The sequence below is a fragment of the Lotus japonicus genome, chromosome 4 (assembly GCF_012489685.1).
Source record: "Lotus japonicus ecotype B-129 chromosome 4, LjGifu_v1.2".
Taxonomy (NCBI): Eukaryota; Viridiplantae; Streptophyta; class Magnoliopsida; order Fabales; family Fabaceae; genus Lotus; species Lotus japonicus.
The window spans coordinates 79,175,417-79,195,646 of NC_080044.1; the positions used below are offsets into that span (position 1 = coordinate 79,175,417).

Consider the following 20,230-nt stretch of genomic DNA (forward strand, 5'->3'; position numbering starts at 1 on the left):
TTATGGTAACTTTAGACTTTAGTTATTATTACTTTTGTTGTAAGGCATTTTCTCTAGAGTGAATATTTTTAAGGGATGTATCATGTATGGGTGACTCACCGATTTTAGTCGTTGATTTAATAATCTTTTAATTGAAGATCTTGAATTAAGGTAGGTAACAGACTAACAGTGAATCACTTAAAAATGATGCATCCTATAACTTCTCTGTTTTTAGGGCATTGAAATGCATTTCATAGACAAGTGAATATTAATTAACTGTTGTTTTCTAAACTTTTTTATTTTTTTCGTTATGTGTATGTTTGGATTTTCATTTAAGTTAAATGTGGATATACATGTGAAATAGCTTATAACTCCTGTATTGTGATTTCTTATTTATATCATGCGAAGAATGACCTTAGATGGGAGGTGGGTGCAATAGCTCCAGGTGTGCCTGGATACCACCGCCATAGTTTATGTAAAATGGGTAGAGGGCTAAGGCAAGGGGATTTGGTGACTCATTTTCTCTCCTTTTGTTGTCGAGGGTTGAGTGGGGCCATGCAAGGTGGCTAGGGACGTTGTATCTATATCTTATCTATATACAGTTTGCAAATGATACTTTTTTTATGAGTGAGTTGATAATGCAAAATATGCCGGTAATTAAAGGCCCGTTTGGTGCGACGTATAGTATAAGGCCTGATAGTATAAGACCTGATAGTATGAAGCCTGATAGTATAAGCCCTGATAACTTTCTTATACTATCCAGCGTTTGGTCATACTCTGTATAATTTACCATATCGTTCAAGCTAATGCAATTTTATGTTTAGTAAAGTATTGAATAATTATATATAATAAAAATCAAATATGGAGGTGATTATAACAGTGGTGGCGGTTGTGATGGAAGTGGTGGTAGGTTGGTGGTGGTGGTGGCGATGGTGGCAGGTTGGTGTTGGTGGTGGCAGCGATGGTGGTGGCGACGATAGGGTGGTGGTAAGCGGTGGCAGCTGCGGTAGGGTGGCAGCGATGGTGGAGGGTTGAGGCAATGGTGGTGGTGGTGGTGGTGGCGATAGTGTGGTGGTTGTGGTGCCGGTGGTGGCGATTATGGTGGTGGCGGCGATAGAGTGGTGGTTGTGGTGTTAGTGGCGGCGGTAGGGCGGTGGTGGTGGTGGTAGGGCGGCGGTGGCGGCGGTGGTGATCGGGTGGTGACGATGGTGGTGGTGACGATAAGGTGGTGGTGGTAAGGCGGTGGCGGCTGCAGTAGAGTGGTGGCGACGGTGGAGGGTGGAGGCAATGATGGTGGTGGTGGTGGCGATAGGGTGGTGGTTGTCGGTGGTGGCAATAGAGTGGTGGCGGCGATTATGGTGGTGGTGGCGATAGGGTGGTGGTTGTGGTGTCGATGGTGGCGGTAGGGGGTGGTGGTGGTGGCGGCGGTGGTGGTGGTGATCGGGTGGTGGCGGCAACAGCGGTGGTGGCGGTGGTGGCAATGGTGGTGTAAGTTGGCAACAATGGAGGGTGGTGGTGATGGTGACTTATACGTCACAACTTTATCATGTCTTATCCATCACTCACATGATGGATTAAATAATACGTCATTTTAACGTATAAGGGGAGTTTGATGGATAAGCTTATACAATACAATGTCATCACCAAACAATAGATAAACTCATAATGTATTGTATAAGCTTATCCTATCATGCCTAATACGGCGTGCCAAACGAGCCCTAAGAGTTTGTTGAGGAATTTTGAGTTGGTATGATGACTCAATTTTCATAAGAGCAAGTAAGAATATGAGGGTGAATAATGAGAGGTTGGATTGGTTTGCAACAATACTTCATTGTTCAATTATGGCGGTACATTTTGTCTACTTAGTATCCTATAGGGGTGAATCCAGAAGAAGGCTGGTCAGCGCATTTGGCCGTCGAATTTGCTTAATTAAATTGGTTTTCTCCGGTGACGGATCCAGGAATTTAATCTAGTGAGGGCAGTATATACATATAAATACGTAACAAAAAAATTAACATATACTATTAGAAGTTTTAAAGCACATCATAATTGTTCCCTACGAGTTTTCATATACTGTCAGGGTTCTTTCTTTCTCTACTTTGTTGTATGTTGTCTAGTGTTGAATGAAAGAAGGAGAATGGTTGAGGATTTGGGGATATTTTGTGAGTCATGTATAACCATTGGACAAAAGAAATGAGTGAAAGAATGATGTAATACTAATATCTGATGGGCATTAGTCAAGATTCAAGAAACACCAAATAAAAAAATACCGTAAGTACAAAAGTTTCAACTTTAAGCAATGTAGGATATAAGTGAGGGTAATTTTTATCAAATGAGTCAATAAAAATCACATACTTTTACTATTTAAATTAAGTGAGGGCAATTTTTATCAAAGAAATTATAAAAAACCACAAACTTTTACTACTCAAGTTTTTTTTTAGTGTATTTTACCAAATTCAAGTGAGGGCATTTGCCCTCATGCCTCTCCACTTGAATCCGTCCCTGGTTTTCTCCTCTCTACCTCTCATGTTTCCCCTTTTTTATAAAGCACATTTGTCGGTGATTCTTAAGTTACATAGACTTTAAAGGCAATTTTTATGAGAGAAGTCAGGAAAAAATGTGATAGCGTGAATTAGTTAAGATGTTGTTTTTTACTTTGTAGAGATCCAACCAGATATTGTAATAGAAAAACAACTTATGAGAGATCAAAATTGTTTTAAGGACGAGGCCTATGTAGTTTAATAAATGTATGAGCATGCATTTTGCGGCCCACGTCATGTGATTGGACAGAATGTTTAGCATCTACCGATAGTTTTAGTAGTGAAGTGATCAGGAAAATATTAAGAGAGGTGTTTGGTAAGGAGTGGGACCAGATATGTATGCTCCAGGGATGAATCATGAATGGATGATGCGTTTGGAAGGAGAAGAAGAAGACAGAGAGAAAATGAATCAAACAACACAAACACACTATTAAGAAATGAGAAACTCATGAAGAAACACCCACATTGAATCCTTGAATTGAACCCTCAGCAGGTTAGGTAGCTCTATATGACTCAATGTGGCACACGTCACCACTTACACCCCACCTTCTCTGTCAGTTCTCTCATAAATTCTAACTCCTCTTCTCTGCTATCACTATCTCCATCACTATCTCCATCTCTATTTTTATTTCTCCAATCTAAAATAGTTGAAAACTAAATCATTTGATGCTTAACTATTTGTCAAATAGAAATCTTAACACATTTTATATACATTGAAATTTATGTTTAATATTAAGGAAAAAATAAATGAATGTCAAGGCTATACCTACTAAGTCATATTTTATAGGGTTAAATAAGTTTTTGTCCCTAACCTTTACTAAATGTTTGGTTTTCGTCCCTCACCGGAGTAAAGGTGGGTTTTAGTCCCTAACCTTTGTCAAAAGATTTGGTTTTGGTCCCTCCGAAGCTCTGGGTCAACGCCGGAGCTCCGGTAGCCCATGTGGCATTGACACGTCAGATTAATGAGGTGAGGTGGAAATAAAAAAAATTAAATTAAAAACAGATGTGAATTAACCTCAGTTATAAAAACCTAATTACCTCCTAATTAATTTCATTAATTCATTAAAATGGAAACACTAGAAGTTCACCTTCTAACCTAGAAATTTAACCATTTTCTTCATCTTCAAAACCCAGGCACCCATAATTCCCTTCATCTTCTTCTTCCTTCTTCTCATCCCACTCCCACCCAACACCACCATCACCAGCGAACCCCCACCGCCCCCCCCCCCCCCACAGCACCACCACCGCCAACCCCTCTCACCCAACACCACCAGCAGTTCCTCTAAAACTCCCCGAAACCCAATCTGCTGCCCACCCCAATGTTTTTAGCAAAGCCCATCTTTCACACACATAAGGTATCTTGCCCTCTTTTTTCCTCCACAAATCCAAGCCCCAAACCATGAAGCCAAACCAAACAGAAGATGAAGCCAATCCAAACAAATCCATACCCAAATCAGAAAAATGAGATGAAGCAGAGGTGACGGAGGGATGGATCTAGAACTCGTCTCAGAGGCAAAGCAGATCGTGAAGGAAGAAGACTATGATGGAGGAAGGGAGATCGAGGGTGAGAAGACCCACGACCACAGTGATGGCGCGCGACACCCCTGCCGTGGCGGCGCGGTCGAAGCTCGGTGGTGATGGCGGTGGAACAAGCAGCGGTAAGGAAGAATCCCGATTCAGTCTGGTATTGGAGTTTGGAGTTATTATTCCTCCTTCATCTCTTTTATGACATGGTGCGACATGGTTTCTTGCCTGATGAGCTTTTGCTTTCGAAGATCTTGCAAGCGTGAGGGAAGTGCGGGGATTTGGAGACCGGGATGCAAGACTGTAGCAGGTTCATATAGGTGCCCCCATCTCATCTGTCTTCGTCCTTTAATTAGTGTATCTGTTTGAAATGTTTGGATCTGGTATTGTTTGGTTAGAAAGTTGGTGAAAATCAATAATTGAGGATGAAGGTGATAGCTTCTGGATGAAGATGATGATGAACCAGTTTTTTTGTTGTTGTTGAAAGTGATGATGTACCAGATTAGTGAAGATAGATTAATTAGATGAAGGAGAGATTTTTTTTAATTTAAAAAAAAAAATTTATTCCACCTGGCGTCATTAGTCTGACGTGTCAATGCCACATGGGCTACCGGAGCTCCGGTGTTGACCCAAAGCTCCGGAGGGACCAAAACCAAATTTTTTGACAAAGGTTAGGGACTAAAACCCACCTTTACTCCGGCGAGGGACGAAAACCAAGCATTTGGTAAAGGTTAGGGACCAAAAACTTATTTAAGCCTATTTTATATGGATATTTGTTGAATTAGTAAACTATGGATGATTATATGTGGCGCCTGTCACAAATGACATTGTACCACAAGGACTAATTAAGAAGGCAAATTAGGCCAAGTGTTGCAGAAGGTTTAGAAATTAAGAAAAGTGGCACGTTCCTCGCATCGCACCTAATTCTCTCGTTTTCATCTCCACGTACTTGAGTCTCTCACTCTCTGTCTCTCTACTATTATTGTAGTTTGGTCTATGTCAATATGTCATCTCCATTATGTTCATGACTTTGTCATCTTCAGTACAATACAAACATATTTTGAGTGCTTGAAAATCATTCGATAATTGAGTCTAAAGCCCAACTCAATTTTGATTAGACTAACTTCCGAGTTTTAGAATTGATTCTGATAAAAAAAGTTGATACAAATATGCTTACAAGTGATAACCACAAAATCCAATGCATTTCTATTCAAGTGCTACATTATGTTAGAATTCATTTTGTTAGACAAAACTCAAAAGCCGATGCGTTTTTTACTAGAATTGATTTTGGATGCAAATTTGGATTGAAGAAGCTAACCAAACATCCTGTTAGGATCCTGTTAGAACCAGGCAATGATGCCAACAGCTGTTTCTCCAAAGGAAAGATTAATCTACACAACGTTTAGTTTCTGTCAAAATTAGAAGACTGGACACAGATCTAAAAAAGGAGACAGTTTTTACATCACATATGAGAGCCTCTGGTTGGACGGCAGACATGATTCCTTTTACGAGCATGCTCTTCGCTGCGATGCTGTGTCCGACATGCGTATCCATACCAGCAATCTTCTCTTGCTGATGCATCCGGCGGAAGAAGCTTCATGTAACAAATACACAAACAATAAAAAGGTCAACTTTGCTGACTTTAAGTTTAACAAATGAAGTGTAAAAAATATCACCAAATAAAAACATCACTAATTATCATCTCATTGCCAAAGAGGACCAGTGAGCTACAGAAAGACAGACCAACAAACAATTTTACTAGAGTCAGAATCTGTTGAAGTTCACAATGCTTTGAGATGAAGGTACTTACACGTTTGGGTATAGAAATGCGAAACCAGTACAAGAGAAATGACACCAACTTCTGATAACAATCACTGCAAGATTAAAAGAATGCATTATGAATGCATAGGTTGGAATGGCACTCAGACAATTAATTCCATGAAATACTATTAATATCTTCAGATAGAATTACAAAACATGCGCGGTATGAAACTTTTTTACAGTGTTGGAGTATAGGTATCCCCACAATGGTAAGACATAAAAATTCCACTTAAAACAATTTTCATAATATGTATCTCATGTTACAAAATGCCTTCAAAACCTACTCTTAGATAATTCAAAAGTGGGATTTGAACTGTTACGCCATTTAGATAAGCACCCTTTAGCTCTCAGTGATTCAGGATAAAGCTTACCCACATACAAAAGTCCTTGAAGTAATAGTATCCACATGATTCAGCATCAGTCGTGTTCTATCTGCCAAGAAAAGAAGGATACATGTGTATAAGTCTAGATCTGTTGACACTTGCAGCATACATCAGATCAAATAATTTACACTAATGAATAACTTTCTGTAAGATTTAGGAAAATGTACCCCTAGATTGAAAATTAGCATAGTGCATTGTAGCAAGCTAATGCAAAACAGGAATCTAAAGGTGAATTAGGTTAGTTTTTTGTTTTCATTTTAGGTTGATATGATTTCAATAATAATTATGAAATTGCTATTTTTGTTTTCACTTTGCTTCCCTTCATCAAATCATAAGAAATGAAGTGAAAGCAATGTGTCCTTTTGTAATATTAGTAAAAACATCTCAACTGAAAATGGGAAAAAAAAAACACACACACCATTATACTTCTCATAAACCATTCCAGGGAAGGAAAATTTAGTAATGTCAAACAACCAAGTACTATACCAATTTCTCCGTTATACAGTTTTGTTATCATCTCAGCTATAACATTCTGCAATGTCCTCCCCATTTGTCTAATACAACTTTCAGTGATCTACAAAACCACAAATGGTTACAACATTATAAAATGATTAGCTAAAACAGAACCAAAAATGATAATATGGGATATGAAAGCCCGTACATTCTGTTCATGCAGATTCTTTTCGTGTGCTAACAAAGGAATTCTTGAGACAGAGTGTTCTGAGATCTGCAAAAAAAAACAAGCAAAGGTAATGAATAAGTGACCATTATATCATATCAATCGAGGAAACACTGTTGAGATGGTGTAAATTAACAAAAACATATGCCCTGTAAGGGCATAAAATTACACAAAAATACAAGAGCTTTCTAGAAACAACTTTCATAATGATTAACAATTGAGATGAACAAAGTAGTCCATACAGGTCTTAAAGTCTCTGGGGAGCAAACAGGGTAAGAGCTACTCCTAGTTACCCCTAGAGCATTCCAATAAGCTCCACAAAAAGGTCTATCACATCCCGAACCTACAACAAAATAACAACATGAATAATCTGACATATTGTATGATGTGAATATTAAAACTAAAAAACATTGAAAATTTTGACCTATAAGGCTACAATAACAGGAAGCTAGCATGATATATATTGACCCCACTCAAAATCCATTTATCAAATAACAGTAACATAAATTTTCTTGTGCCATTGGCTAAATCACAGATGATAACTTACAATATTGAGGAACATCAAAACCAGTACGAGAAGGCATCATTCCTCCACATGCTTGACATTGAAGATGAGCAATGCTATGATTGCAACGAAACCCGCCAACTTCAGTTACTAAAAATTAGAGAAAATGAGTATGATGAGACAAAGAAATAAAGAAAAGACTAAATTTTTTTATATGACATGTGATGCAAATTGTCAAGAAATTCGAAGAGCATAGTCCACGATAACTAATAGGTAGCACCGAAACAAATGAAACACGAATCCTTTTTCAGGTCTAGGGACAAGGCACAAAAAGAAAATAGAAAAAGCGACCGAGCCTAAGACATATCTGGCTGGCTCCATAAGCCATTTCACTAAAAGAAGCTTCAATATGATCAGCCCAAGCACCATTCTATTCAAAAACAAAAAAAATGATGTCCATATTCTTGAAGATCTTATGCACCATTCTATGTAGAACATCACTAAAGATTTATCAATTTTATGTAGACCATCCTAGGGAATTTTATCAAACAAAATTCCAAATACCAGTGTGAAAATAGTGTAGTCAGCAATGCACTAAAAAACTTAAAAGGAAGGATATTAGGCCCATGTATAGCACAAAAACACAAAATATATCTTTTATGCAGGCCAGTACAGCACAAAAACCAAAAATATATCTTTTATGGCACAAACTTAACATGATATTCTTATGGATAAAACAACTGACACTAAGGCCATGAATTATTAGCAATGGAAACTGAGGAGGTTGATTTGGGGAGGGGGACTGCATTGTCGTGCGGACATTATTCCACATCTGACATTGTGTAACAGTAATATTACCACACTGGGGGCACTGATGGCCTGTGACATCTGTTTGATCATCCAGGGGTGTCTGAGCCCTCTTTCGACTTCTCTTTCCAGGCCCGATAACCTAATAATAAGAGTACAAAAAAAGAAATAGTAAAAAACATCATTGCAACAAATATTAAACAATAAAACCATGACTATGATGTAAAATCACAAACTCTAAGAAAAAAAGAGTATCAACCACGGTTATCAGGTTGAATAAAAGAATCTAGCAAACAAACCTTAATCACAAAGGATGGTATATTTTATTACAACAGTTATACACAGATATTTGAATATACACACACATATGTACTTTATTTTGTCTAAAATTCCGGTAATATAAGAATTGCATAAGATTGCAGCAGGAAATAAATTTTGACCATTAAAAGAATAATCTTACAAGGTTTGATCGTACTGAAGCATAAGTATCTAAAAGTGCAATTTCTTCATCTGCGTGACTTAACGTAGAATCAGCTCTTACCATATCCTGAAAAAACGTAAGAAAAACTACTGAATGAAAACAATAGCAAAGCATTGTTGCTCTTGGTGGATTAACTACGTGGATCAATCCAACCCATTCTTATTTTCAATGAAGCAGATTAGAGAAACTACTGAGCAAAAAGAGAGAAGGAAATGCTTCCGCGTGAAGTTTACCTCAGCAATGGTACGCAGAAAATGATTTCTTCCAACAAATTGAACAACAGCTCTGCATTGAGGACAAAGTACGGTTGAGCGTTTTTCCTGTGATCTCCTTAACCACTCTGAGAAGCAACCATTGCTGTAACCTCATATAGAAATTTAAGCAAAAGTGAATGAGCTGAAACAGAGCTAGAATACTACAAAAAGAGAAAGAAGAGACTATCATCCAAACCAAAAATTATGAAGGCAAGGAGCAATAGTAACAACATCGTGCCAGATGTTTAAGCAAATGCTACACTTTGCATGCTCAACATCTACACATATCTGCAAAAGAAACACAGTTAAGACATCAGCATTCAGCATTACTACACACAAAAACGGTACTAAAGAAGACATTAAGGATGCAGAACAAATAAGAAACTGTAACCTTTAGCTGCCTCTGGCAAGTTTCTGGGCTAGATACGAGATGAAATCTATAGCTGACAAATCCTAGTGCCATGAAGAGAGAGGAAAATGACCGGCGTATAAACATCAAATGATGACATAAAAACCAAAAAAAATGAAAAGATATTGTTCAACTCTACACCAAACACATTTATTAATTTCATTATTAAGTAGACCCAAAAGTCATGCTAATCAACCAGAGGTTGAAATTTTGATATTGCCAATTATATTTTTACTATCGGAAAGCAGAAATAATATTCATATGAGTAGTTCTACTTGTTTTGAACATGATTTAGGTTAACCTTAAAAATAGCACAAAGTAGATGACTACATGCTACATTTATGTCAGAGTTATTCCACAAGGCAATATGCTGCCCAACCATCAATCACACTATTTTCGACTCCTGAAGCCCTATATTAACTTAGCTATCTAACACACTTTATCAAATAATGTAATAACTTTTGTAAAAAAAGTCTGAATCTCATTATAAAAAAGGAAAAGTTGGAATACATTTTGCTTGAGATGAATCAATGGATTGACAGTATCCCAACAGTAAGACTATTTTATGGAAGCATAACAACTGATCGTCCGCACAATTTTAAATTTTTCTACTTTTTTTTTATAGGCAAATGTTAGTAAATTAGTCCCTCCTCAGGAAATAGCAATTAGCAATTGATACACTAACATAAATATTTTTTAGAAAAAACTCTGACCTTCTTTATCAGGGCCTGCTATGATTTCACTTCCATCCTTGATAATGATGGTGTTATCATTGCATACTTCAGCCCCATCAACAAGTATTGTATTTGGACTACAGCATGAATGCACAATACACCCAAAAAGAAATTTAAAAAATGACAGTGAAAATGCAGAGGAAAGGAGATAAAAACCATATAGCAGAGGAATAGCTTTAGAGCATGTAAATTATAACTGTAAAGTACTTTCAGTAATCAATATTCCTTGACCATGAAGCTGGTGATTTCAACCCTAGCGAGGCAGGGACTGATTTGATTAATATGACTGTTCCCACTACAAATCATCGCGAGATATATCAGCTCTATTAGAATTTGGGAGGTCTAACTCTATCCCAAAAGCTAGCTTAGAGGTAAGGGTTACTCTACCATTTATAAGGACTATCTTTGTCATATCTTTAGTCAATGTGGGACTTCTAACACACTCACTCACACCTAGGGCTAGACATCTGGAGCATGGAATTTGCATAACTGTACATCACCGGGTGGCCCAAATATGGGAGGTCTCCAACAAACGGATCTAGGATAGACTCTGATACCATTTTAGAATTTGGGAGGCCTAACACTACCACAAATGCTAGCTCAAGAGGTGAGGATTGTCTTCCCATATATAAGGGCTATCGTGGTCATATCTCTAGTTAATGTGGGACTTCTCAAGCTCCAATTGCAGTTTTAAATATATTTTCCCATAATAGATAAAAAGTTTGGGGTGAGAAGGGCACGTACATTGCATTTTTTAGTTTCAAAAGTAGTGGTTCCCTGCTCTACTCAAAATGATAATTTCCAGTCAATCACAAATATTTATCTTCGTAAGTAGAGAGCATGTTTTACTCAATTACTTAACAATAATTAGTTAGCCATGGATTTACCTGTTGTTTTCCATCGTGGCAGAACACAGATCAGAATTCCTTACTATTTTGCACCAGCTGTGTTTGTCACTTAAAGTAGCTGATATCTCAGAACATATTACTTTCTCATCTGACCTTATCTCAACATCTGAATATCTCGAGTCTGACGGAACTGCAACAAGAAAAGAGTTTGATCAAAATAAGAACCTTAAGGAAGCCTCAAGCTCTACACTAAACCCATCCCTTTGCTTGTGTATATATAAGAGTGGCATCCCCTCGGAATTGGAATTAAAAACTCCATACATTTTTTCACAGAAAGTTCATTGTATATCTGTATTTCCCATTCTTGTTTTAAAGGAAACACCAAAATGACCCCTACAGGCTTAAAGTTAAAGCAACTATGCTTACAAACAGAATTCAAATGACTCCACATGAATCAACATCAAATGCATACACCAAATAAAACAGTGAGCAGTATCACTAGCCACTCCATTCCTTCCCACCTATTTCAACCCCATAGAAACATAAGAAGAAACTCTTCCAGCTCCTTCTCTAGCCCCGCCCTTCTGCAAAATACACTTCAAACCTATAAGGTCCCTTATCCACAGCACTTTACTTGAAGCAGTGTGCCATTTGCAGAAATCTATGGCAACCAACCCTATTACCTTGTCACTTTTATGGCAGCAGCACCAACAAAAATAGGATTTCTCTCTTCTAAAGTGAGGAGTGTACTTTACTATTGATTGGAAAATTAACTATCAATATTCTAAAAACTTCAACATTCATGATTTTCAAGGTTTTAACTTTGCATTTCACCCTCTAAAGTGAATTCCTGGCTTTATAGAAGCCAAAATAAAAATAAAAAATTAAGCCCAAAATTGACATACAAAACGACCCAATAGTGCAGTTCATGAAATGAAATTCTGAGCAACTTGCAATGACATAAAAAAAAGTCAAAGATGGAGGCTTTATTATTCCAAACAATGCTGGCTTGCCATTAAACGAATAAAGATTAAACATTTCATACACTATCTCCTGATTCCATTTCAGAATTTGAAGAATTGAAACGAAATTCGATAATGGGAAGGGGGAAATTGGAAAACAAGAAATGACCCAAGTTGGAAACTTGAATAATGAAAGATTACCAAGCTTGGCCCAGATTTCATCAGAGGGTGTAGCAGAAGCAGAAGCAGAGCATTCTCCCTTGTCCTCCATTGATCACAAAGGTCACTCCTTTTTCTGTGCCTGAGAGAGTGAGAGTGGTCAAAGGGTTTTATCACTGAAAAAGATTGAAACTTTCGCAAAGCGTGCATGGGAAGGGAAGCAAATTCAGCGTGTCACTGTCAGTTTCACCGTCTGTGTAACGCCCCACAAGTTTTTTTTGTTTCTTCCTCTGTTCTAAACCTAATAGCTTTCATTGCACTTTTGGTAGATTTGTAATTGGAATTTGTATGATTTTGGTCCTCCATGTTTTTCTTGTGCTAATTAATAAGTTCCAACATTTTAAGAAGGCTGAAATATTATTTTGGTCTATGAAATGGTAGTGAGTTTCAATTTTGGTTTCGCTGATGAGCAAACTTGCAATTTAGTCCAGTTACATAATTATTTGAGTTTATTATTCACGTCAAAATGAGTTGCTTGCGTGTCCCGTGAGACATGATATGAAATTGTGTATAAGTATAAGTGACTTTGTCTTTCATACATATGTGTTTAAGTCACTTACATATCAAACAATTAAAACATTTAATCCCCCAATTAAACTAACAAGCCATAATTCAATATTGATATCCATTTTTTATCTGGTTGCTTGCTCACTCCCCTCACTTTCTTTTTAGTTAAAAAAAAGCTAACTTGAATATCGGCCATTGTGCACCATAATCAATCACTAGGTATAGATAAAGAGGCATAGCATACATATGGTGAACTACAATAATGGTCAAAGAGCCTAACATAACTTAGTTAATAGAGATCTATCAATGAAAGTGATAAAAAAGGTTCGAGAGTGAAATCCAATGTATCGAAGCATCAATCGATCATCAGCTACTTTCATAAAGGCAGCACTCATCTATTTAACTAAGCGTCCAATGCTCTCCAAATTACTCGAGATACTTACATTCAGATAGGAAACAAAAAAAAATGCAGAAATCTGACATAAAAGTCATGCTGAAGGGATTCCACTTAAATAATGAATATGTATTAATGGAATTCAAATGGGGGGAAGTGAAAGAATAATACTCCCATTTAGCTTACCACATGAGTGTAGTTATAAGAAACATCTTCAATTAGTAATCTTTTTTTTATCAATTTACTCATCCATGGAGTGATCAACTTGGTTTTCTCGGATTATTCATAAAGTATTCATTCATTAGAAGTCAATAAGAGCTAAAAAAAATAGTGCTTAAAACGAAATCAGGCGAAAAACCAGTCACACAATGTCAGTACAAAGCTGAAATAAAAGTTGGAGCTCAAAACATGCTCCCCAAGACATCCAAAAAGCTAAAAACAATAAAGATAACAATTGCTGAAACTGAAACAAGGAAAAATTAAATAAGTAATGGCGGCTGTCTCTCTGAATGAGTCTCCTCCTCCTCCTCATCGCCCTAATCCTCTGAATCAGTCTCCTCCTTCTCATTGTCCTGATCCTCTGAATGAGTCTCCTCCTCCTCATCTCCTCCAGATCCTTTGGCCTGGTCCCTATGCACAGGTCCAGCTCCATGGCTGCTCACCCCCTCCTCAAATGTTGGCCTGTCCCCAGGCCATGCAACACGTGCAGCAAAATCCTCTGGTGTAGGCCAACAATAGGGAGATGGGCTCCCTTGCTGCAGAGATGACCTGTAGTGACACTCATAAATAGCACATGAGGCCCTGTAGATGGCGGCCTGCTGCAGACACGTATGATCAGAATTAGCCCTTAACTTCTGTAGCTCCTGTAGCAGCTGGGACATGGAAGTGGTAGGTGGTGGTGGGATTGGTTGCTCCTCTGCTGGCTGAGCTACTGGAACTCCTTCTGCCTAATTAACACAATTTTCCTTAATGAATTTCTGTGATTGGTTTCCTGATTTTCTCCTGAGTAATGGAATCTCTACCCTTTGAGCCCGACATATTGACCCGAGTGAAATTAATTGGGATTGAAAGATATAATCTATAATAATTACATACTATCCATACTAAAAACTAAATATTTACTAAGCCTTTGAGGGATAAAATGAATTACCATTCAAGCATTTAAATCAAATAAGTGCCTAAAATCATATCCAAATCTAAGTAAAATTAGCACTTATGATACACACATGTACTCATTTTTTTTCTAAAGTTTCGGTAAGGTTGTATAAGAATAGCATAATATTACAGCAGGAAATAAATTCTGACCATTAAAAGATAATCTTACAAGGTTTGTTCTTACTGATGCATGAGTATCTAAAAGTGCAATTTCTTCATCTGAGTGACTTAGCGAAGAATCAGTCTCCTCCTCATCACCCTGATCAAATGAATCAGTTTCCTCCTCATCATCATCATCATCCTGATCGTCTGAATCAGTCTCCTCCTCTGAATCATACTCCACTCTATACTCACTCAGAGGTTCAGCTCCTGGAACTCCTTCTGCCTGATTAACACAGTTTTCCGTTATGAATTTCTCAGTGCTTGGTTTCCTGATTTTCTACTTTGTGTGATGGAATCTCTACCCCTTGAGCCCGGCATAATGGCCCGGGTGTAATTAATTGAGATTAAAAGATATAATCTTTAATAATTACATACTATATATACTAAAAACTAAATATTTATTAAGCTAACACTTTGAGGGATAAAATGAACTACAATTCAAGCATTTAAGTCAAATAAGTGCCTAAAATCATATCCAAATCTAAGTAAAATTGGCACTTATCCAAACATGTACTTCTTTTTTCTAAAATTTGGTAAGGTGGTATAAGAATTGCATAACATTGCAGCAGGAAATAAATTCTGACCATTAAAAGAATAATCTTACAAAATTTGTATGTACTGATGCATGAGTATCTAAAAGTGCAATTTCTTCATCTGAGCGTCTTAGCGAAGAATCAGCTCTTACAATATCCTGAAAAAGCGCACGAAAAACTACTGAGTGAAAACAACAGCTAGGCCATATTGCTCCTGGCAAATCAATTACATGGGTCAATCCAAACCATTCATATTTTCAATGAAACAATTCGAAGAAATTAGTGAACAAAAAGAGAGAAGGAAATCAATAGACCAAACAAAAGGTACAACAATGAAATGAAAGAGAACACGTGTAGAGTCGTAACTATGAAGAACTACAAGTTCATCAAAATTCAAAAGTATGAGAAAAAAACTGCATGGTCCATAAAAGCAGTAAATTCATGCCTAAATGCTGCAATTCATGTCAGTAATAGATGGTGCCAACATTCCTACAAGTAGGTTGAGATTATTCAAGAATTTGTCATCAGTTATGACAAGGAAGACACTCATACAAATATTCAAAAATGTGTAAAGCCTATATTCATGATAAAGACAAGTTACAGGATGACAAAAATATCTAATATCAAGGATTGATTAACACATTTTATTTGAAATCGGAAGGTTGCAGCAGGAAAAAAAAATTGAGACTCATGATACAGATTAGCTGGATGAAGGGTTTAGAGATCAAAATATCTCATATCAGACCTAATTAAATACTTTATAAACGAACAAGTGCTTCTCCCTTCATAGGTGGACCCACGTTAAGGCTGTGTTTAGTTGTGGGAGGGAAGTATAAGGAAGAAAAAGAGTAGCAAGTGAGATGATTTTTTAAGTAGGAGCGAATGTGGAAGAAAAAATGAAAAGTAAAAAAAAGATATATATATGAAATGACACAATTACCCCCCCTATTAAAATTAAATGCGGTGATTAACCTTTTGAATGAAAATTGTTCAGAATTTTTTTTATACAGAACATTTCTTACATTTTCTACCTTACAATAGAAAATAGATAAAATACTAGCATTAAATTATTATTTATTTCTAATAAAAATTAATTCATTATGTATAGTTATTAATATTAATAAATGAGTAAAACTTCATAAACAATGTTAAATAATATCATTATAGTGGCAGTTTTCATCTCTAGAGTCTAGATCTAGCCTTGTCTTAGCCGGCCTCTATTTCAGGTTCGACATTATTTCCAGACACATGTAGAACAAGAAGTTATCTACCACAGGTGAAAGAAACATTGGGTTGACAGAGAAAGAGAGTATGAAGGGCCTCACACTTCCTCTTACAGTATATTGAATTTTCCTCTAATACAAACAAGTGGACATCAAGTTTACATGTAATAATCCCTTTTCCCAACCAAAAAAAGTGCACTCAAAAGAATACGAATAAAATAACACAAAAGAAAACTATGACACTCAAGAGCCCCTGCCTTGTTAGTATCTATAAATCTGTAAAAAAGATACCAGCAAGTAAGATAGCTTTCAGCCAAAAGTCAAAACTATGTTTTAAACTGGTCATCCTAGGAATGATGTAGGGGAATACGGCTTTAATTTTGTTTCATTTTCATGTATCAACCAATCCTTTAATTCTTGCCCAACATAATCCTTGCCCCCTATTTTGATTTTAGGACTACCCATAACTGGAGAAACACACTCCAGTAAACGTGCTTAAATATCTCCCATCTACAATTCAATTTAATCTCTGTGAAATGCTTCTGCATGAAGTTTACCTCAGCAATGGTACGCAGAAAAGGGTTTCTTTTAACGAATTGAACAACAGCTCTGCATTGAGGACAAAGTACAATTGAACATTTTGCCTGTGATCTCCTTGACCACTCTGAGAAGCAACCATTGCTGTAACCTCACGTAGCAATTCAAGTAAAAGTGAGTGAGCTAAAACAGAGCAATAATACTACAAAAAGAGGAAGAAAAAGGCTAGCATCCAAACCAAAAATTATGAAGGCAAGGACCAGTAGTAACAACATCGTGCCATATGTTTAAGCAAATGCTACACTTTGTATTCTCAACATCCACACATATCTGTGGAAAAGAAAAAGAAATTTAAGACATCAGCATTACTACAGACAAAAACAGTTCTGAAGAACTGAAGAAGACATTAAGGATACAGAACAAATTAGAAACTGTAACCTTTAGTTCCCTCTGGCAAGTTTCTGGGCTAGACATGATATGAAATCTGTAGCTGACATATCCTAGTGCCATAAAGAGAGAGGAAGATAGCCAGCGTTTAAATATGAAATGATGGCATAAAAAAAACTGAACAATTTGCATACATATTTTGGGCAGCTCTACAGCCGAGACAATTGTTAATTTCATTATTAAACAGACCCGAAAATCATGCTAATTAACCAGAGGTTAAAATTTTAATACTGCAAATTATAATTTTAGTATCTGAAAGCAGAAATACTACTGATACAAGAAATTCTACTTGTTTTGAAGATTGAACATGTTTTAGGTTACGATTGAAACAGGCACAAAGTACATGCTACATTTATGCCAGAGTTATTACTACTGCACAAGGCAATAAGCCCAACCATCAATCACACTATTTTTCATCCTTAAGCCCTTTAGTAACTTGGCTATCTAAGATTATAAGTATCTAACACACTTAAAAGTCAATGTAACCTAACAGCAATATTGCTTTACAGAAGTGTAACAACTAACAACTGGACCATAAGCACAATTTTAAAATTTTCTACTCCATAGTCTATATACGTATGTAGTCAGCAATAGAAATTGTTACACTACCATAGATATTAAGAAATTAACAATAATAATAATAATAAAATAACTCTGACCTTTATCAGAGCCTGAGATAATTTCACTTCCATCCTTGATAGCAATGGTTTCATCATTGCATACCACAGCCCCATCAACAAGTATTGTATTTGGACTACAACATGAATGCATGAAACATACAAAAAAAATGAAAAAAAGGACATGAATTTGCGGAGGAAAGGAAACAAAACCCTTATTGCAGAGAGACATAAAATTTGCAATACTTCTGGGGGCTGACTTCTGAGGAATATAACCATGTAAAGTATAAATATGAACTTATAAAGTATTTCAGTAATTAGTATTCATTTACCATCATGAAGCTAAAACAAGTTATGATGATTACAACCCTAGCGAGGCAGTGAACTAATTGTATAAAATGACTGTTCCTACTAGCAATCATATTGAGATATATCAGCTCCAACTACAGAGTTAAATATATTTTCCCATGAAAGATAAAAATTGTGGGGGGAGAAGGGCACATACATAGCATTTTTTAGTTCAAAAGCAGTGACTTCTTGTTCTACTTAAAATGAGTATTTATTTCTAATCAATCGCAAACATTTATCTTGGCTAGTAGGAAGCATGCTTTACTCAATTACTTTAACAATTACTATTTGTCCATGAATTTACCTCGTGTTTTCCATTGTGGCAGAACACAGATCAGAATTCCTTGCTATTTTGCACCAGCAACGTTTGACACTTGGAGTAGCTGATATCTCTGAACATATTCCTGTCACGTCTGACCATATCACAATATCTGAATATCTCGAGTCTGACGGAACTGCAAGAACGAAAGAGTTTGACCAAAATAAGAACCTTAAGGAAGCCTGAAACTCTACATCAAACCCATCCCTTCACTTATCTGTATCAAATAGTCAGTTTGGCATCCCTCAGAATTGGAATTAAAAACCTGGGTAAGTTTTCATTAAAAAAAAAAGACATTTCCCATTCTTGTTTTTAAGGAAACACCAAAATGAACCCAATATACTTACAAGCTTTACAGCTAAAACAACTATGCTTGTAGAGAGCATTCAAATTATATCCTCATGAATCAACATCAAAAGTATAAACTCAATAAATCAGAGAGCTTTATCACAAGCCTCCCCATTCCTTCCCAACTACTTCAATCCAACAGAAACATAAGAAGAAACTCTCCAACTCCTTTTCCAGCCCCAACATTCTACAATATACACTACAAGCCTACAAGGTTATTGTCATGGTTTGGTAGCAGCACCTATAAAAATATGATTTAGCCCTTCTAAATGAGGACAATACTTCACTGAATAACTGTTGATTAAAAAAATAACTAACAAAAAATTCCAAAAACTTTCATCCATGATTTTTCACAATATAACTTTGCATTTCACCCTTCAAAGTGAATTCCTGGCTTTAGAGTAGCCAAAAAAAATCACAAAATTAAAGCCCAAAATTGACATACACAACAACCCAATATAAACAGTTCTGAAGTTACCAAAATGAAATTTTGAGATCCTTATAATGACATTAAAAAAAGAGTAAAAATGGAGGCTTTATGATTCCACAAAATGTTGGGTTGGCAGTAAAACGGATAAAGATTAAAACTTTGAAGAATGGATACGAAATCTGATAAAGGGTATGGGGGGTATTGGAAAACATGAAATGACCCAAAGTTAGAAACTTGAATCAGTGTGATTGGTGAAAAGAAAGTGAAGAGTAATGAATGATTACCAAGCTTGGCCCAGATTTGATCAGAGGGAATGGCAGAAGCAGAAGCAGAGGATTCACCCCTTTCCTCCATTGATATGAAAGGTCTCTGCTTTTTCAGAAACAGAGCGTTCAAGGGTTTTATCCCTGAATGTTGAAAATGTCGAAAAGCCTGCATGGCAAATCAAGGAATAGGATTCACTTTTTTTCTTTTTTCTTACAGGAATTGACCTAGTTCACTGTAGTTTTGAAAATATATAAACTTTTTCACCGTCGGTGTGGTAGTAAACATGATAATTTAACCTAGTCATATTATAATCTGGAATTTGCTGCGTCAGCATCAGCATAATAGGGTAACATGATCGTTTTCATTATCATAACTTGCCTATAATACTTATCCTATAGGGAGTTGAGTCACAACCCAGCAGGATAGAATAAGAATATTCTATTATATTTTCACCTCATCCCAAAACACAAATTATATTTTTTTCAATATTCATATTTTTTATAATTTAAAATATATTAATTTATATATAAAAATTTCAATTTTAACAATATTTTAACAATATTCAACCAAAACTAACCATGAATATATATAGGCATACCATGTTTGTTGGCATTCATAGTTGAATTGGATAGTTTGTGTTTATTTTCTAGTTTCTTTTGGCATCTTCTGAACTTGAAAACTTCACAACTACTTGTCATTGTTTATCTCCGACATTACAATTGCATTTTACAATTTCAGTTAGTTTCGACTTGTCAAAAGAGGGTACGATCCGACCACTAGGCTATGTTTTCTTTCCCA

General features: G+C 36.3%; 2 protein-coding genes across 3 annotated transcripts; both read right to left on the minus strand.

Moving 5' to 3' along the window:
- Positions 1 to 5,324: 5,324 nt before the first annotated feature.
- LOC130710920 (uncharacterized) lies at positions 5,325 to 12,512 on the minus strand. The gene is made up of 15 exons (XM_057560313.1): positions 12,128 to 12,512; positions 11,004 to 11,154; positions 10,096 to 10,193; positions 9,365 to 9,426; positions 9,170 to 9,261; positions 8,953 to 9,076; positions 8,699 to 8,785; positions 8,290 to 8,380; positions 7,474 to 7,581; positions 7,169 to 7,269; positions 6,909 to 6,974; positions 6,734 to 6,821; positions 6,236 to 6,296; positions 5,854 to 5,917; positions 5,325 to 5,637 (listed from the first exon to the last, which is right to left on the minus strand). Exons 1-15 carry the CDS (start codon positions 12,195 to 12,197, stop codon positions 5,506 to 5,508), a joined length of 1,395 nt encoding a protein of 464 aa, XP_057416296.1. The 5' UTR covers positions 12,198 to 12,512; the 3' UTR covers positions 5,325 to 5,505.
- Positions 12,513 to 13,360: 848 nt separating this feature from the next.
- LOC130713587 (uncharacterized) lies at positions 13,361 to 19,645 on the minus strand. Of its 2 annotated transcripts, none has more exons than XM_057563362.1 (9): positions 19,450 to 19,645; positions 18,373 to 18,523; positions 17,763 to 17,857; positions 17,095 to 17,156; positions 16,895 to 16,986; positions 16,677 to 16,800; positions 14,968 to 15,054; positions 14,371 to 14,586; positions 13,361 to 13,993 (listed from the first exon to the last, which is right to left on the minus strand). In XM_057563362.1, exons 1-9 carry the CDS (start codon positions 19,601 to 19,603, stop codon positions 13,583 to 13,585), a joined length of 1,392 nt encoding a protein of 463 aa, XP_057419345.1. In that variant the 5' UTR covers positions 19,604 to 19,645; the 3' UTR covers positions 13,361 to 13,582. The 2 variants fall into 2 exon arrangements, with proteins under 2 accessions (XP_057419345.1, XP_057419346.1); XM_057563363.1 differs by having other exon boundaries at positions 14,386 to 14,586; positions 19,450 to 19,642.
- Between the last annotated feature and the right edge of the window lie 585 nt (positions 19,646 to 20,230).